At 40.1% G+C, this 19,042-nt stretch overlaps 1 protein-coding gene and 1 long non-coding RNA gene across 5 annotated transcripts in view; one reads left to right on the top strand and one right to left on the bottom strand.

Annotated features, from left to right (window-relative positions):
- MPP7 (MAGUK p55 scaffold protein 7) overlaps window positions 1–5,462 on the top strand; it is a 222,768-nt gene extending 217,306 nt beyond the window's left edge. For 3 of the 4 annotated variants that reach the window (XM_044928038.2, XM_044928039.2, XM_044928037.2), the window contains 2 exons: window positions 385–528; window positions 2,572–5,462. In XM_044928038.2, coding sequence (XP_044783973.1) covers window positions 385–528; window positions 2,572–2,751 — 324 coding nt within the window. In that variant the 3' untranslated portion in view covers window positions 2,752–5,462. Of the gene's footprint in view, window positions 1–384; window positions 529–2,571 lie in introns of those variants that run through there. The other variant, XM_044928040.2, reaches the window with a different exon arrangement.
- LOC102414362 overlaps window positions 1–19,042 on the bottom strand; it is an 83,288-nt gene that overhangs the window by 19,995 nt on the left and 44,251 nt on the right. The window lies entirely within an intron of this gene.

Raw genomic sequence — 19,042 nt, 5'->3', positions numbered from 1 at the left:
GGACACCTCATTCTGAGAGCAGGAGGAGGCTTAGATGGCATGGCTGGAAGACTTGCATGTAAAGACACTTAACTCATAGTGTCTTTTGGGTATCAGATCTAAGAACTAGCTTTCTGGTGTTCTTAGCTGCTTCTCCTCAAGATTTAATGATGGTATATTTCCAAGCATTTTAAAGACAGGTTACATTCTCCATTTGTCCAGAGGTATCTAGTAACATTTAATTGTCAACAAATGATTGAACAATAATATAGTGAAAGGCCTGCTAACCTTAATTAGGAAGTAATTTTAAGGAATTTTCTCCGTAGAAAGAAAATTCAGTTTTACTACAAAACATACTCCTGATATTATGAAGAAATGAAAGAAAATGTATTTCCTTCCTTGCAGACAGTGAAGCACTTAAGGACACTAGAATTTAAGCCGTTTGTGATATTTATAAAGCCTCCATCAATAGAGCGTTTGAGGGAGACAAGAAAAAATGCAAAGATTATCTCAAGCAGAGACGACCAAGGTGCTGCGAAGCCCTTTACAGTGAGTATGAGGATGCTTTACTGAAAATACATAAGCAGGAGTTAAAGTCATATATGCAGTAGTGACCACATTAAGGAGACTGAGAGATGAGGCTGTGGTCCAAACATCCAGGCAGGACAGAACTGCATTTGGGTACATACATTTTAAGTGATTGTCCTGATTGTTTTTTCTGCTGTTGTGAACGGATCTTCATATTACATTGACTCAAAAACTATTTTGTATGCTTTTATGCATACTTATAAAATTTCTGAAGGCACATGTAAAAAACCACTGAGTTTTCAACTAGCCTTATTTTTAAAGGGGAAAATACCGGTCGGTTACTATCTCTCATTAATAGTCTAGATGAAGATTTAATAATTTGCCTTTTGTACCAACATCATATATAGCATAATAAAAGAAAAAGCATCATTTGGGGTATAGGACAAATAGACTTATATTGCTCAATTTGTATTTCCTTTGACTGTTGTTAGAAATGGCACCTGAAACTTTCACAACATTGTTGATGGGTTATATTCCAATATAAAATAAAAGGTTTAAAAAAGAAATCATAGCTGTGGTGGGTTAATGATTAGAATGACTGGCATGGTCTCTGTTTTTTAACCTTGAGACAGTGTATTATACTTTAGGATCAAGAGAATGGCAGCAGCATTTTTCCCCTCCTTCTTTTAAGTAACTCATCTTTAACCTTCAGTTCAGTTCAGTCGCTCAGTCATGTCCGACTCTTTGCGACCCCATGAATCGCAGCACTCAGGCCTCCCTGTCCATCACCAACTCCCGGAGTTCACTCAAACACATCCATCGAGTCAGTGATGCCATCCAGCCATCTCATCCTCTGCCGTCCCCTTTTCCTCCTGCCCCCAATCCCTCCCAGCATCAGAGTCTTTTCCAGTGAGTCAACTCTTCGCATGAGGTGGCCAAAGTACTGGAGTTTCAGCTTTAGCATCATTCCTTCCAAAGAAATCCCAGGGCTGATCTCCTTCAGAATGGACAGGTTGGATCTCCTTGCAGTCCAAGGGACTCTCAAGAGTCTTCTCCAACACCACAGATCAAAAGCATCAATTCTTTGGTGCTCAGCTTTCTTTACAGTCCAACTCTCACATCCATACATGACCACAGGAAAAACCATAGCCTTGACTAGACAAACCTTTGTTGGCAAAGTAATGTCTCTGCTTTTGAATATGCTATCTAGGTGGGTCATAACTTTTCTTCCAAGTCCATATTAATCTATAAACTATTAATTGTGGGTATCAAATACATGTGATGTTTTTGATTTCCAGTATTTTTAAAATATCTTTTTTTCTAAAGTACTGATAGTATACAACCATACGAAGTAGGTACTGTTATATGATGTTACTCACTCAGGGCTCTGGATTAACACTAAAATTAAAATCTCTGTTGTGAAAATCTTCTATGACCTTGAGATATCGACTCTGAAATGACTTCAGGATGTCACAGTATAAAGAATTACCGTATTATTTATTACAGTCTTTTACAATGTAAAGGTTTCTCAGTGAGGATAATAAACAATAACATAGTCCAAAGATTTAACTCACATTTATGTATATGGGCTTGCTATATAACCAACTAAAATTCTTCCTGGTTTCAAAAATGTATGGAGGGCCCCTTACCCACTTGTACTGAAACAAAGAAGGAGATGGTATACATGTCCTTTCATAAATGTATCCACCTCTGAAAAAGTAGTTTTTCTTACACATTCCTTGCTATGATAAATGTGGACGATGCAGGCAAAGCATCAGGATAAACACTTCTACTTTAATACTGAAACATCCCTGTAATGATAAGTGACTAATTATCCTGAAAGGTGAGAGTTTTGACTCTTGTCAGAGCAGTTTTAGTTACAAGCAAATAGAGAATATTAGAAATTACGGCTTGTGAAGAATTTACAGTTAAAGAGGGTAATTTTCTTTCATGGCTGAGGTGAAATAGTGAACACAGAACAGCATTAGATAAACCAGTTGTGTAAAGACTGCACTGATGTGATGAAACTGCCTGGTTAACCAATTCTACTTAATACTTTTGTAGGAAGACGACTTTCAAGAAATGATTAAATCTGCCCAGATAATGGAGAGTCAGTATGGTCATCTTTTTGACAAAACTATAGTAAATGATGATCTTGCTGTGGCCTTCAATGAGCTGAAAACAACTTTTGACAAACTGGAGACAGATACTCATTGGGTTCCAGTGAGCTGGTTACATTCATAACTAAGGGAAGTTTTCATAATTATCTTTTTTTTGTAGAGTGCATGATTAAATCAGTTACCATTTTGGTGGTAGGGTTTTTTTTAATCTATATCACTGTTAGAGATGTGCAATCTTGGTTAAAACTGAATGTTGGTTTTTTATCTTTTTATAGTCTTATTTCAAACACAGTGTTTGAGTATAAGATCCAGAATTTAAATGTGCACAGTACTGTATTCTGAGCAGAGCTTTGAACGGTCTGGCTGTCTTGAATACAAAGCTCTACCTCCAAGAGGAGGGTTGAACTTTTTATAGAAAGTCTTAGCTAGAGTATATACATGGGCATCCAGTGCTTCTGCTGGTCTCAGACGCGGTCACTGCCTTTGCCATTTGCATGTTAGCCACTGAAGATGATACGTTTACAGCCTTGAGCAGCTCCAGACAGGACAGCTTAGGTGTACTTTGGGTGGATCATCATAGATGCACCTGGACTGGCAGTAAGGTGGAGTCCTCTTACTATCCTAAAAGTACAACATTTTCTCTTACATAGACACAGTATAGTCACAGTGTGTGCACTCAAGAATCTCTCTTTAAAGGAATTACTGAAAATCTGTCTTAGCGAGTGGCCTTCGTGTTATAGTTTGAGAAGGCTTTGTGAGTACATACACTAGTGACTCAATAAATGTTTAATAAGGGAGGGTAGGCTTTGAAAATTATTACATATGAAACTAAAAACCTTTCCTTGTTAGAATGGTGATTACATACCCAAAAGGACTGATTACAAAGGACAATTTTATTTATAAATGCTCAGACATTTCTTTCTGGACTCACCAGAAATTCTGCAGCCAGTTATCTGACTTTGCATTTTCCCAGTAGATTACAAGAATGAATCCTATTCTAAATGTAGGTTTTACATGCTACTGATACAGTTAAAGAAAATGTGACCATTTTCCCAAATATGTACAGTTGATCACCATATTTAAATTTCACTACAAATTGTACTTTAGAAAACTGTTCATGTAATGTTAACTTATTTCTTTGTCATCAAAATATTTCTTTACGTTGGCCAGATACCATCCTAATCTTGCTGTTTTTAAAGAAGTTTAAGAAAGACTCTCATATTGTAAATAGCTAGATGGGATCTCTCATTTTTCTTTGATACTACTGACCTTCAGCAAGTAAATTATACAGCTCAAAATACTAGTAATGTGCATAGTTGTATAAGAGAATATGCGTCCCATTCTTGCATGCAGTAAGACACTGCCAATCAGAGAATCATCGTATCTGTGACTTTGAAACAGAAAAAAAAAATATTTTTGTTGATTTCTAAAGAGAGTTTAGATGTCCTGTTTAAAGAAAAATAGTGTAGTGAAATTTTATATATTTATGAAATATTTGAAAGGCATATTTTTTTAATTATCAAATGAGGCTATTCATAAAACAAATTGTATGTAAAGATGTCGTTAATTTAAAATAGTTTTTTAAATCTGGGTCAACATTCCATGTAAATATTTTGACCTTTGTTTGTTCTCAGATCCACATGTGTGCTCTGTGCACATTTGATAGCATGACTTACTGGGTTTCCTTCATACATGTGAGATTTCATACCTGATACACACTCGCAGCTAAATAGTTAGATAACCAATGTTACCTGACAGCCTAATCCGAACAGCAAATTCTAAGTTAATTAAGTAAACAGCCACCAATTCAGTTTCAAAAGAGGTTTGGGGTTGCCAGGTCTAATACTGAAGCCATACTTCATGGTTGTATGGCTGGTCTAAGAAAGTACAAGTCTTCCTTGGATGGTTTGGGTAATATTCTTTTTGAACACTGATCGAAATTTCCAATACATTAACTTTCTAGGAAATGAATTATAATTTAGGTAGTCTGAATTCTTTGTTCAGAACTAGCACATGGTTTGTTTTTGTTTTTTGCCTCAATTCTTTACTGTGGAGGTAGAGAGCGTGTGATAAAAATGGAGTCCCTTTTGGTGGTGGGGGTGGTGATGGAGGTCTTATAAAAATATATTTTCCAGTTTCTCTCCCTTTTTACACTAGAGCTGAAAAGTATTTTTTAAAATAATGGAAAAGGGGCAATTCAGCAATTTGAAAAATCTTTCATTAGTAGTACACTTATGTGGTCTTGGTGACGTCTACATAGCCACCTTGATGCTTAGAAAGAGATTCCGTTCTCTTTAGTAAGGCTAGTGGCTCCATGGGCTTGGGGATAAATGTTGCAAAGGGCCCTTGATCCTGTACTTGGTGCACCCCTGGCTCCCTCTTGAGGGAGGAGAGACTGGTTCTTTAGGCAGCCTGCTCCCAAGACAATGTCAGCCACTATTTGAGAGAACAGGAATATTTATTTTTTTAAGTCCAAATATTTAATATCCAAGATTAAGAAGATAAGTCTGTATTCCCATCAATAACAAACTGGAATCTGTTTGCTTTTTTTTTAGGTGAAATTGAAATACCATTTTTTACCATTATTTTACTTACCAGTATAGACATTATTGATATCTTTAAGGCTGACCTCCCTGGTATCATGGTATCATGTAATGACTGAATGTATCTAAATTGTAATAATTTAAAATTGACAAGCATATAAAGCAAGACTATGTTGTTAAAAGTTTCCTGAAGAGACAGATTTTTATTATTTATTTTCTTTTTGACTAGTAAGAGTTTATAAATAAAAGGAATGGAAAACCTTTGAGTGTAATAAAATATCTTCAAATTATATGTATACTTTCTTGAAGATTGCTCTTGCACTTGGTATCTACTTCACTGTTTCTGATGGTAGAACAAGTTGTTCTTTTACTGACACCATGTGATTTGAACTGCCTCTGTCTAAAACAAAATTTCATATTTGTTTCAGACATTAATTGGTTTCATCAAAGTTGTTGGAGAGATGAAATCCACTAGCCTCAATCTTACCCAGTCCAGCCAATCAAAGATGAACAAATGGATCTATGCCATGTGCTAGACAAGCCTGGGCAATGAGTACTTAACTGATCATGAGCTCGTTTACACAGTGATCAGCCTCATATCACACAAATTAAAAGTAATTGCGTAAATATTCTTAATTACCTGACAAACAGTTCCTCATATTGGTAAATTCATAGGGAGCTTCCTAAATAATTTCTATTACCAGTTTTCTTGTTGTTGTTTTAAAATTCCATTACTTTCAAATGATACACCCAAAATTAATTCAGTTCAGTTCAGTCGTTCAGTCATGTCTGACTCTTTGCAACCCCATGAATCACAGCACGCCAGGCCTCCCTGTCCATCACAAACTCCAGGAGTCCACCCAAACCCATGTCCATCGAGTTGATGATGCCTTCCAACCATCTCATCCTCTGTCGTCCCCTTCTCCTCCTGCCCTCAATCTTTCCCAGCATCAGGGTCTTTTCCAAGGAGTCAGCTCTTCACATCAGGTAGCCAAAGGATTGGAGTTTCAGCTTCAACATCAGTCCTTCCAAAGAACACCCAGGACTGATCTCCTTTAGGATGGACTGATTGGATCTCCTGGCAGGCCAAGGGACTCTCGAGAGTCTTCCCCAACACCACAGTTCAAAAGCATCAATTATTCAATGCTCAGCTTTCTTTATAGTCCAACTCTCACATCCATACATGACCACTGGAAAAATCATAGCCTTGACTAGACAGACCTTTGTTGACAAAGTGATGTCTCTGCTTTTTAATATGCTGTCTAGGTTGGTCATACCTTTCCTTCCAAGGAGTAAGCATCTTTTAATTTCATTGCTGCAATCACCACCTGCAGTGATTTTGGAGCCCCAAAAAATAAAGTCGGCCACTGTTTCCACTGTTTCCCCATCTATCTGCCATGAAGTGATGGGACCAGATGCCATGATCTTAGTTTTCTGAATGTTGAGCTTTAAGCCAACTTTTTGACTCTCCTCTTTCACTTTCTTCAAGAGGCTTTTTAGTTCTTCTTCACTTTCTGCCGTAAGGGTGGTGTCATCTGCATATCTGAGGTTATTGATATTTCTCCCAGCAATCTTGATTCCAGCTTGTGCTTCCTCCAGCCCAGCATTTCTCATGATGTACTCTGCAAATAAGTTAAATAAGTAGGGTGACAATATACAACCTTCACGTACTCCTTTTCCTATTTGGAACCAGTCTGTTGTTCCATGTCCAGTTCTAACTGTTGCTTCCTGATCTGCATATAGGTTTCTCAAGAGGCAGGTCAGGTGGTCTGGTATTCCCATCTCTTTCAGAATTTTCCACAGTTTATTGTGATCCACACAGTCAAAGGCTTTGGCATAGTCAATAAAGCAGAAATAGATGTTTTTCTGGAACTCTCTTGCTTTTTCCATGATCCAGCGGATGTTGGCAATTTGATCTCTGGTTCCTCTGCCTTTTCTAAAACCAGCTTGAACATCTGCAAGTTCATGGTTCACGTATTGCTGAAGCCTGGCTTGGAGAATTTTGAGCATTACTTTACTAGCGTGTGAGATGAGTGCAATTGTGCGGTAGTTTGAGCATTCTTTGGCATTGCCTTTCTTTGGGATTGGAATGAAAACTGACCTTTTCCAGTCCTGTGGCCACTGCTGAGTTTTCCATATTTGCTGGCATATTGAGTGCAGCACTTTCACAGCATCATCTTCCAGGATTTGAAATAGCTCAACTGGAATTCCATCACCTCCACTAGCTTTGTTCGTAGTGATGCTTCCTAAGGCCCACTTGACTTCACATTCCAGGATGTCTGGCTCTAGGTCAGTGATGATACCATCGTGATTATCTGGGTCGTGAAGATCTTTTTTGTACAGTTCTTCTGTGTATTCTTGGCACCTCTTCTTAATATCATCTACTTCTGTTAGGTCCCTACCATTTCTGTCCTTTATCAAGCCCATCTTTGCATGAAATGTTCCCTTGGTATCTCTAATTTTCTTGAAGAGATCTCTAGTCTTTCCCATTCTATTGTTTTCCTTAATTTCTTTGCATTGATCACTGAGGAAGGCTTTCTTCTCTCTCCTTGCTATTCTTTGGAACTCTGCATTCAAATGGGAATATCTTTCCTTTTTTCCTTTGCTTTTCGCTTCCCATCTTTTTATAGCTGTTTGTAAGGCCTCCCCAGACAGCCATTTTGCTTTATTGCATTTCTTTTCCTTGGGGATGGTCTTGATTCCTGTCTCTTGTACAATGTCACGAACCTCCATCCATAGTTCAACAGGCACTCTGTCTATCAGATCTGGTCCCTTAAATCTATTTCTCACTTCCACTGTATAGTCATAAGGGATTTGATTTAGGTCATACCTGAAATGTCTAGGGGCTTCCCTGGTGGCTCAGAGGATAAAGCGTCTGCCTGCAATGCAGGAGACCTGGGTTCAATCCCTGGGTCAGGAAGATCCCCTGGAGAAGAAAATGGCAACCCACTCCAGTATCCTTGCCTGGAGAATCCCATGGACAGAGGAGCCTGGTGGGCTACAGTCCACGGGGTCACAAAGAGTCGGACACGACTGAGCGAGTTCACTTTCACTTTGAATGGTCTAGTGGTTTTCTCCACTTTCTTCAATTTCAGTCTGAATTTGTCAATAAGGAGTTCATGATCTGAGCCACGGTGAGCTCCCAGTCTTGTTTTTGGTGGTCCTCAATAGGAAAGTGAGCCAAGTTTTATGTCTAGCTGCTGATAGGGAATATAACTGATATCAATTGAAAGAAGTGTCCCTTACCTGCATTCATGCCCTTTCCTAGGCTGCCACACCTTTCCAGATGATTGCTCACTTGCACTTAGTTATCTGGAGGGCAAGGAATATTGTACTTTTATAACAGCTCTTATTCACATATACCTACATGGGCTACACACTGCCAGATAAAATAGTCATATTAATCATCAGACATCTGTAGAATTTGTATACAGTTGCATTTAATCCTCCTAACTGTGTTATATGGAAGTAGTACCTTATATGGAAGTATATCCTTATATAGAAGTGCGGGCTTATGTGCCTGCCCAAGGTAACAGGCGTGATGAGTAAGGATCGGGGTTCAATTGTGGTCAGGTTCCTCCAACACCAGGATGTTTGCACTGCACTGTTCTTGCTGGTGTTGCTGTAACTTGAGCCAATTCTGGAGATAGGTGAGATTTGGTAATTAGGAGTGATTATTCATCCTTTTTATGCATAGGCAATTTACAAAGAGTTTTCTCAGAACAGTGTTGCTTTAGTCAGATAGCTGTTGATTTCTCTATGCCTCTCTTGTGGGCTAATCTTCAAACAGCCTGGCGTGCTGCAGTTCATTGGGTCGCAAAGAGTCGGACGCGACTGAGCAACTGAACTGAACTTCAAACAATGACGATTATCAAAAGCATACAAAAAAGATAGCATAATACGCAATTTTTCTGTTTTGTCTGAGTCCTAGTCCTTAATGATGGAGCATGATTTGTCTAATCAGTTGTGATAATCGCCTCTCCGCCAGGATTGATCTGAGTTGGTCCAGCCACTCGATTCCAGGTAATGTCTGTCAGAGGAGCTGTGAGTTGAGTTGTTTCCCTGGTTTAAACAAACATCTGCATGAGGTGAAAATCCTCTATGCTCCTGCCCCCATTCCTCCTGTTTGAGATGCTTCTATTACGTTGTGGCACTTAACAAGATGACAGCCAGAATCCTAACCCTAAATCAATGGATGATAAAGGTCAATCTATAGATGAGTGAGTAAAAAAAAAGAAAAGACCCTAAATCCATAGCATCACTGAGCTGCTGAAAAAAATCCTTGGGACCTCTTTCCTCTAATTACTGAATAAACAATGTTCTTTTTTTTAAATGTATTTTTAATTGAAGGATAATTTCTTTATAATGTTGTGTTGGTTTCTGCCATGCAACACCATGAATCAGCCACAAGTATACATATGGCTTCTCAATCTGAAACGTCCCTCCCAACCCCTACCCCATCCCACCCCTCTAGGCTGTTACAGAGGACCAGGTTGAGCTCCCTGTGTTATTCAGCAACATAAAATGAAAAGACAACCCTCAGGATGGGAGAAAATAATTGCAAATGAAACTGACAAAGGATTAATATTCAAAATATATAAGCAGCTCATTAAGCTCAATATCAGATAAACATGAAGCTCAATATCAGAAAAACAAATAATCCAATCAGAAAAACTGGCAGAAGACCTGAACAGACATTTCTCCAAAGAAGACATGCAGATGGCCAACAGACACATGAAAAAATGCTCAACCCTGCTCATTATTAGCAGAATGCAAATCAAGACAATGTTATTTTATGCTCTGTTGGTGGGAATGTAAATTGGTGTAGCCACTATGGAAATCGGTAGCGGGCGGGGGTTCCTCAAAAAAATGAAAATTGAGCTACCATATGAGCCAGCAGTCCCACTCCTGGGCATATATCTTGAAGGAAATCACTATTTTGAAAAGAGTTCTGCATCCCCACTTTCCACATGCACTGCAAGATTATTCACAGCAGCTGAGATAAGGAAACAACATGTCCATCAACAGATGAATGAAGAATCTAGGGGATATACACATACACATTTACATACACGTAAAAAGGAATGTTATTCAATGGTAAAAAAATAAGTAAATTCTGCCTTTTGTGACAACATGGTTGTATCTTGAAGGCATTATTCTAAGTAAAATAAGTCAGAGAAAGACAAATACCTATGTGGTGCTAGAGAAGACTCTTGAGAGTCCTTTGGACAGAAAGGAGATCAAACCAGTCCATCCTAATGGAAATCAACCGTGAATATTCATTGGAGAGACAGATGCTGAAGCTGAAGCTCCAATACTTTGGCCGCCTGATGCAAAGGGCTGACTCACTGGAAAAGACCCTGATGCTGGGAAAGATGGAAGGTAGGAGAAGGGGGTGGCAGAGGATGAGGTGGATGGATGGCATCACTGACTCAATGGATGTGAGTTTAAGCAAACTCATGGAGATAGTGAAGGACAGGGAAGCCTGGTGCAATGCAGATCACGGGGTTGCAAAGAGTTGGATCCAACTGAGCGACTAAATAACAACCACTTGTATAAGGTATCTACAAGAGCTGAAATAGAAGGCAGACTGGTAGTTACCAGGGGTTGGATGGAAAAGGGGGGATGTTGGTCAGAAGGCACAAGCTTCCAGGTATATGAGTAAGTTCTGGGGATGTAATGGCATGGTGACTCTTGTTAACAACACTGTATTACATGCTTGAAAGTAGCTAAAAGAGTAGATCTTAAACATTCTTAACACACACACAAGGTAACTAGGTGATGGAAGTGTTAAATAACTTTATTGTGGTAATCATTTCACCATATATACATATATCAAACCATCATACTGTACATGTTAAACTTACACAACTTTATGTTAATTATATAAAAACTGGAGAAGATGTTCTCTTAAAAGTGTTACTATTAGGCTGCTGTTTGCTTGCTGCTGGAAGCATTCCTAATGGAAAGCAGTATCCATGACCACCCAGGCCACTCCCAGTGCCTGCATCACTTACCAAAAATGTCACTTGTCCTGCAATGAAGCATTGAACCTTAAAACATTCTGTAACTTGTAGCATAAAATAAAGCAAGAGACTCCATTTACATTTTATTTTGCTTGGGTTCCACTTTTTTTTTTCCTCCACAATATAACATTTAAGTTTGGGGAAAGCTGTTCTTGTGTTTTGAGATTTACAAATTGATCATGGTTGTGAGTCTACAGTTTTGGCAAAGTGATATCTCTGTGATTAAATTTGACATGGGCACTAGTAATACCTGAAAGTTCCATCTGTCAGGCCCCTGCCCTGTGCCAGGCACTCTGCTTGTTAGTAGTAGGTGACCTGTTTGTGATCATCAGCTCTACTTAAACAGATAAAGGACCTAAACAGAAATATGTATAAATAACAATGGCTACAAAATAATATAATTACTGTACATGCTAATGAAAGCTATATAGCATAAATAACTGAGGAAAATATATTGCTCTTAGGAACCTAGAAGATACCAAAACAGCTGAGGATGGAAGAAAGAAGGACGAAAACAAACATGCTTAAATATGAGTTAAAATATTTTAGGTATTTGAAGGCAATTATTTGTGAATTGAAAGTAAATGCAAAGAGGAATCAGAGACTCCATTAAATGAGAAGACAAAAAAAGGCCAAATGGGTCTCTTATTACAGCTTTAAATGGCATAAACTCATGTAGTAAGAGACCATTTTTCAACTACATCAAAAATGGACATCAACCATATTCTTTAAGAAGAGAAAGATTTAAAGAGGATTGGCAAAAATGTGCAAATGCAAGGCAGAAGGAAACCAAAAGCAGAAGACACAATAATAATATGAAAATTGAGGTCGATGCTTGGGGCAAAAAGTCATTCTTTAGGCATCAGTGGTATAAGCCAAAAAAGGAAGAGTGTTAAAGACACAGAGTAAAACCTTGAGGAGTGCAGTCAATAAAACCACATTATTTGGTCATCTTTAAAATACTTCTCTTAGACCTCGAAAAGAAGTGGTCATAGAAGGTCCATATACTTCCCTGGTGGCCTAGAGGTTAAGAATCCACCTTCCAATGCAGGAGATGTGGGTTTGATCCCTGTCAGGGAACTAAGATACCACAGCTACAGGGCAACTAAGCCCACATGCCACAGTGAAGGCCCAGCACAGCCCCCTGCAAAACTTCATATATCACAACTCCTCAGCTGATCTCATAGCCATGGAAAGAATGCTTTTTCCTGCAAACAGATTACACCTTCGGTTCAAGAGCCACACTGAGAATTTACAAAACCCAATCCTAAAGCAAGCCACAAGAAAAGCCTCATTAAATTCCAAAATATTTTAAGTACTTCAAATCACATCTAATGACTACAGTCCAATAGAACTTAAAGTGAATAATCAGTAGACACCAAAACAGACCTCTCAGAAAAACTCAAACAACAACAAAACAAAACATCCTGATCATGGAGGAATTAAAAATAAAACTGTAGATTATTCGGAGAATAACAATGTAACTAATCAGAATCTATGGACTAGGACTGAAAAACTGAGCTCAGGAAAACTTGTTGCCTTAAAAGCTTTTCAAGGGGAAAAAATAAAAATAAACACTGGCTCAAGCAACTCGGGAAAGAATAACACGAGTGGTATTTTGGCTAGGTTATAATATACACTGACTTTTCCAGGAATGCGCTACCATGTAAATCAAAGGAAGACTGTACTTCATTTTTTCAGAACTTAACCAAGTTTTCTTCACTATTTTGGAACATCATGTCACTAATGGCAATGGCACTCGTGGTGTCAGAGTCTCCTGCACGGCGTGTCTGGACACACCCGTGCCACAGTCTGTGAACCTACCCTATGCATGGATCACTGCTGTCTTTGCTGCTTGAGCATTTATACCTCACAGTATGAACTATTTTATTCTCCACTGCTTTCCTTTTCTTTCTCCCTTTTATTATAATGGGATTCCATTGTATTCTTTTATTTTACTGCACCATGTGCCATGCGGGGTTTTAGTTCCCTGACCAGGGATTGAACCTGTGCCCCCTGCAGTGGAAGCACAGATTCTTAACCACTAGACCACCAGGGAAGTTTCTGGGACAAAATCTCTTATAGACAAGGAACACTGAGTATGATAGGGAGTGATTACTGCTGCTTCAGACAGATGGCCACATAGATCCCATTTATGTTGCAGGCTTTGAGCTATACAGCTCATGCTGTTTTAAAAATATTATGTTTTGGTATGATTAATATGGAACTGAGCATCAAGTTACATTGAAATTTGGCTACAACAGTAGAAGGTATCTATTGTTTGCACTTGGCTTCCCTGGTGGCTCAGTGGTAAAGAATCTGCCTGCAGTGCAGGAGACTCAGGAGACATGGGTTCTCCTGGGTCAGGAAGATCCCCTGGAGGAGGAAATGGCAACCCACTCCAGTATTCTTGCCTGAAGAATCCCATGGATAGAAGAGGGCTATGGTCCATGGGGTCTCAAATAGTCAGATAGAACTGAGCATGCACGGATACACACACACACATTTTAAGCATCAAGTAGTATCCTTGAGTATACTGCTGCTACAAATAGGCTCTTGCAGAAGAAAATAGCTTTACAGTTTAAAATATTTTCCAAAACTAGGTAATGGAATTAACTAAGAGACGAGACATTATTGCAGACCTAAATACTAAAAGATCATAGACTCTCCCAGAACACAATTTTAACAGCATAAGATTTTAGAAAAATCTTGAGACATGGCAGGTAAATCCCAAAAGGAGGAGATCAAGATGGCAGAGTGGGAGGACAGACTCACCTCCCCTCCCTGAACACTCCTAAAGTACATGTGGAGCAATTCTCACTAAAAACTAACTGGAGACTGGCAGAAACACTCCTTACAACCAAGGCTGTAAAAAAATCCACACGGAATTAGGTGGGAAGGGAAGTGATCAGATTGAGACTTTGTGCTCCTGGGAGGGGACACAGAAGATGGGGGTTATGTGGGTGGAGATTCTCCCTGAAATGAGGGCTTCTAGCCACATATTCTGCACCCCAGCCCTGAGGTCTGACACTGGAAAGATGAGTTGCCTCAGCTGGCTTGAAAATCAGTGGTACTAACAGGAGGGCTGTGAGAAAACCTAGAGTGCCTGTGAAGAGAGGGCACAGACTTGCCTACTCCTGAAATAAAGTGGAGAAAGTGCAACTTGCACAGGAGTCTAGCCAGTTTCCCCCAACTACCCTGCAGCATGCCCCAGCCTCAGCCAAGCACCCATTCAGGCCCCATTTGCCCTGTGGCATGGCTTCACACTAGCATGAGAGCTGGCATGGCTGAGGGGGGTGCTCAGGGAGGGGACAGATGGAGTTGGCTTGGGCCTGGAATGGCATCTGAACGGGGCAGGGACAGCCATTACTGGTGTTGAGAGAGAGGCCCAGGACTCTGGGGCCAGGACTGGCACTGTCCATACACCAAGTGCTCACCCCAGCCCCTTCTTGCTCCAGCACTACTTCTCTGGGGCAAAGGTGCTGATGCTAGGAGGCAGGAGGATACACACTTGGATGGAACAGAGTCATCTCTGACCAGACCCTCAGGACTTCCATTCCAGCAACTTAGGACCTGAGCAACCCTGCAGTGGGCGAGGTTGGTCACTGACCAGAGGAGAAGCACTGGCACAAATGCCTGGCTAGTATGGCTCTGGCCCATCCATGTCAAATCCCACCTCCTACCAAGGTAATAGGTGCCAGCACACCCGGAAGAAAGCGTGACCGGTGCTCACCTCTTCCAGCTCACCGACCAAAGCTACAGGGCACCTGCAGACTGTACAGGGACACTCCCATATGGGCACATCCCTTCAAGGCGGGAAGAGGTAACTATCTCACTTCAATTCATACAGACAGAGAAAGATAAGCAAAATCAGAAGACAGAAGGATTTGTTTCGATTGAAACAATAAGGAAGACCTAATGAAACAAATACATAATTTACCAGATACAGAGCAATAAGAAGAACATCAGCAATAAGACTAACTCAATTAAGGAAAAGAATAGATGAACACAGTGAAAACTTTAGCAAGGAACTAGAAAATGTAAAAAAGGACCAGTCATAAAGGAAGAATACAATAGGAGGAATTAATAATAGACTAGGTGATAGAGATCCTGATAGACTAGGTGAAAAGACCCTGATGCTGGGAAAGATTGAAGGCAGGAGGAGAAGAGGACGATAAAGGACGAGATGGTTCGATGGCATCACCGACTCAATAGACATGAGTTTAAGCAAGCTTCAGGAGATGATGAAGGACATGGAAACCTGGCGTGCTGTAGTCCATGGGGTCGCAAAGAGTCGGATACGACTGAGCGACTGAAAGCAACAAAAAGGTGACAGATCTGGAAGACAAAATAATGGAAACTATCCAGTCAGAACAGCACAAAGAAAAGCAAATTTAAAAAAAATGAGAACACTTTAAGGGACCTCTGGGACACTATCAGGTATGCCAACATTCACATTATAGGGATCCCAGAAGGAGAGAAAGGGGTCAAAAATGTATTTGATGAAATTAGGTTGAAAACATCACTGAAGAAGGAAACAGATATCCAGGTACAGGAAGCACAGACGGTCCCAAACAAGGTGAATGCAAATTCATTCACACCAAGACATAATTAAAATGGCAAAAGTTACAGAGATTCTGAAATCACCAAAAGAGAAAGAGTTACATACAAGGGAATTCCCATAGGACTATTAGCTTTTTCTGCAGAAACTGCAGGCCAAAAGGGAGTGGCCTGATAAAAATGCTGAAAGGGAAAAACCTGCAATCCAGGATTATCTATTAAACAAGATAATCATTTATAATAGGAGAAATTAAAAGAAAACAAAAAAACTCAGATAAGCAAAAACTATGAGAGTTCATTAGAACCTTAACATTTCTTTTAGGGTAGGCTCCCTCCAGTGCCTCCAGCCAGGACTCTCCCGGGCTACCCTCACCTCTCCACTGTGTTAGGCAAAATGTGGAGCTGACCCCCAGAACCCCCACCCTTGGGTGTATCTACACTTTAAGGTGTTCAACCAAGCCCTAACTTAGGCACTCCTAGAAAGGCATGGGGCAGATGCAATTAAGGTTTCAAATCAGTTGCCTTTGAAAAAAAAGGGGGTGGGGGGCGGGATTTACCCTGGTCTAACCAAGTATGCCCTTAAAAAGTGACTCGGCTTTTCCTGAACAACAAAGAAAGATTTGAAGTGTGAGAAGGATTTGATTTGAGGAGATTTCCTGTGAGTGGTTTTGACAATGGAGAGGACCACAAGGCAGTGAATGTGATTAGCCTCTAAGACCCGAGAGCAGCCCCTGGCTGACAGCAACAAAGCTAAGACCTCGGTCTTCAAACTAAGAATTGAATGCTGCCTGCAACCCGCTGAGCTTGGAAATGAACCCTAAGCTCCAAGTGAGATGAGCAGTGAGTCCTGCTGAAGCCTTGACTTTAGACTTGTGAGACTCTGAGCTGAGAACTCGGCCATGCCTGGACTTCTGACCTATAGAACTTTGAGCTCAAAATGAGTGTTGTTTTAAACTACTAAGTTGGTAGTGTTACTGAGGAATAGAAAACTAGGATGTTCAGCCACTGAATCCTATCAGAAATCTCTTAACTCCATCCTACATTTGCTTTTCTTCTTATTTTATTGTGGTAAGAACACTTAAAACCTACCAACTGATGCTGAAGCTTCAATATTTTGGCCATCTGATGCGAAGAACTGACTCATTAGAAAAGACCCTGATGCTGGAATGATTGAAGGCAGGAGGAAAAAGGGATGATAGAGGATGAGATGGTTGGATGGCATCACTAACTCGATGGACATGAGTTTGAGCAAGTTCCAAGAGTTGGTGATAGACTGGGAGCCCTGGAGTCCATGGGGTTGCAAAGAGTCGGACACAACTGAGCGACTAAACTGAACTTAACAAATTTTAAAGTTTACAATATGCTATTGTCATCCATAGGCACAATGTTATAAACAGATCTCTAATATTATTAATACTTATCTTGTAAAACTAAAATATACTTGTTGATTAGTAATCCCCCATTTCCACATCTCCCCAACCCCTGACAACCACTGTTCTCTTCTTTGCTTCTAGGAGATTGATTATGTTAGATACCTCAAAGAAGTGGAATCATGCAATATATGTCCTTCTGTGACTAGCTTATTTTACTTAGCATAGCTTCCTTAAGGTTAACCCTTGTTGTCTTATATTGCAGGATTTCTTTTTTTCAAGGCTGAATAACATACTGTTTTATGCGACCCCATGGATTGTAGCCCACCTGGCTCTTCTGTCCATGGACTTCTCCAGGCAAGAATACTGGAGAGGGTTGCCATTCCCTTCTCCAGGGGATCTTCCCGACCCAGGGATTGAACCCAGGTCTCCTTCACTGCAGACAGATTCTTTACCATCTGAGCCACCAGGGAAGCCTTTTATGTATATATCATATTTTAAAAAATCCATTTTTCCATCAGTGGACATTTGTTTCCCATCTTAACTATTGTGAATAGTGCTGCTATGAACATGGAAATTAAGATATCTCTTTGAGATCCTGATTTCAATTCTTTTGGATAAGTAGCTAGAAGTGGATTGCTGAGTCATATGGTAGTTCTATATTTAATTTTTTGAGGAACCTCTATACTGTTTTCCATAGTGGTTGCACCATTTGCATTCCCAGCAACAGAGTACAACAGTTGATTCTCCACAATTCTGGTCTCGCTTATTTCGATTCGCATTTCCCTGATAATTAGTGACACTGAATAGTAAAGTAATGCTCAAAATTCTCCAAGCGAGACTTCAGCAATATGTGAACCGTGAACTTCCAGCTGTTCAAGCTGGTTTTAGAAAAGGCAGAGGAACCAGAGATCAAATTGCCAACATCTGCTGGATCATCAAAAAAGCAACAGAGTTCCAGAAAAACATCTATTTCTGCTTTACTGACTATGCCAAAGCCTTTGACTGTGTGGATCACAATAAACTCTGGAAAATTCTGAAAGAGCTGGGCATACCAGACCACCTGACCTGCCTCTTGAGAAACCTATATGCAGATCAGGAAGCAACAGTTAGAACTGGACATGGAACAACAGATTGGTTCCAAATAGTAAAAGGAGTATGTCAAGGCTGTATACTGTCACCCTGCTTATTTAATTTATATGCAGAGTACATCATGAGAAATGCTGGGCTGGAAGAAGCACAAACTGGAATCAAGATTGCCAGGAGAGATATCAATATAACCTCAGATATGCAGATGACACCACTCTTATGGCAGAAAGTGAAGAGGAACTAAAAAGCCTCTTGAAGAAAGTGAAAGAGGAGAGTGAAAAAGTTGGCTTAAAGCTCAACATTCAGAAAACTAAGATCATGGCATCTGGTCCCATCACTTCATGGCAAATAGATGGGGAAAGAGTGGAAACAGTGGCTGACTTTATTTTTTTGGGCTCCAAAATTACTGCAGGTGGTTATTGCAGCCATGAAATTAAAAGACGCTTACTCCTTGGAAGGAAAGTTAGACAGCATATTGAAAAGCAGAGACATCACTTTGCCAGCAAAGGTCCGTCTAGTCAAGGCTATGGTTTTTCCAGTGATCATGTATGGATGTGAGAGTTGGACTATAAAGAAAGCTGAGCGCCAAAGAATTGATGCTTTTGAACTGTGGTGCTTGAGAAGACTCTTGAGAGTCCCTTGGACTGCAAGGAGATCCAACCAGTCCATCCTAAAGGAGATCAGTCCTGGGTGTTCTTTGGAAGGACTGATGTTGAAGCTGAAACGCCAATACTTTGGCCACCTCATGCGAAGAGTTGACTCATTGGAAAAGACTCTGATGCTGGGAGGAATTGGGGGCAGGAGGAGAAGGAGATGACAGAGGATGA

The sequence above is a fragment of the Bubalus bubalis genome, chromosome 14 (assembly GCF_019923935.1).
Source record: "Bubalus bubalis isolate 160015118507 breed Murrah chromosome 14, NDDB_SH_1, whole genome shotgun sequence".
NCBI lineage: Eukaryota > Metazoa > Chordata > Mammalia > Artiodactyla > Bovidae > Bubalus > Bubalus bubalis.
Note: the sequence above shows the minus strand (reverse complement) of the source record. Positions and strands in the feature narration are given on the sequence as shown.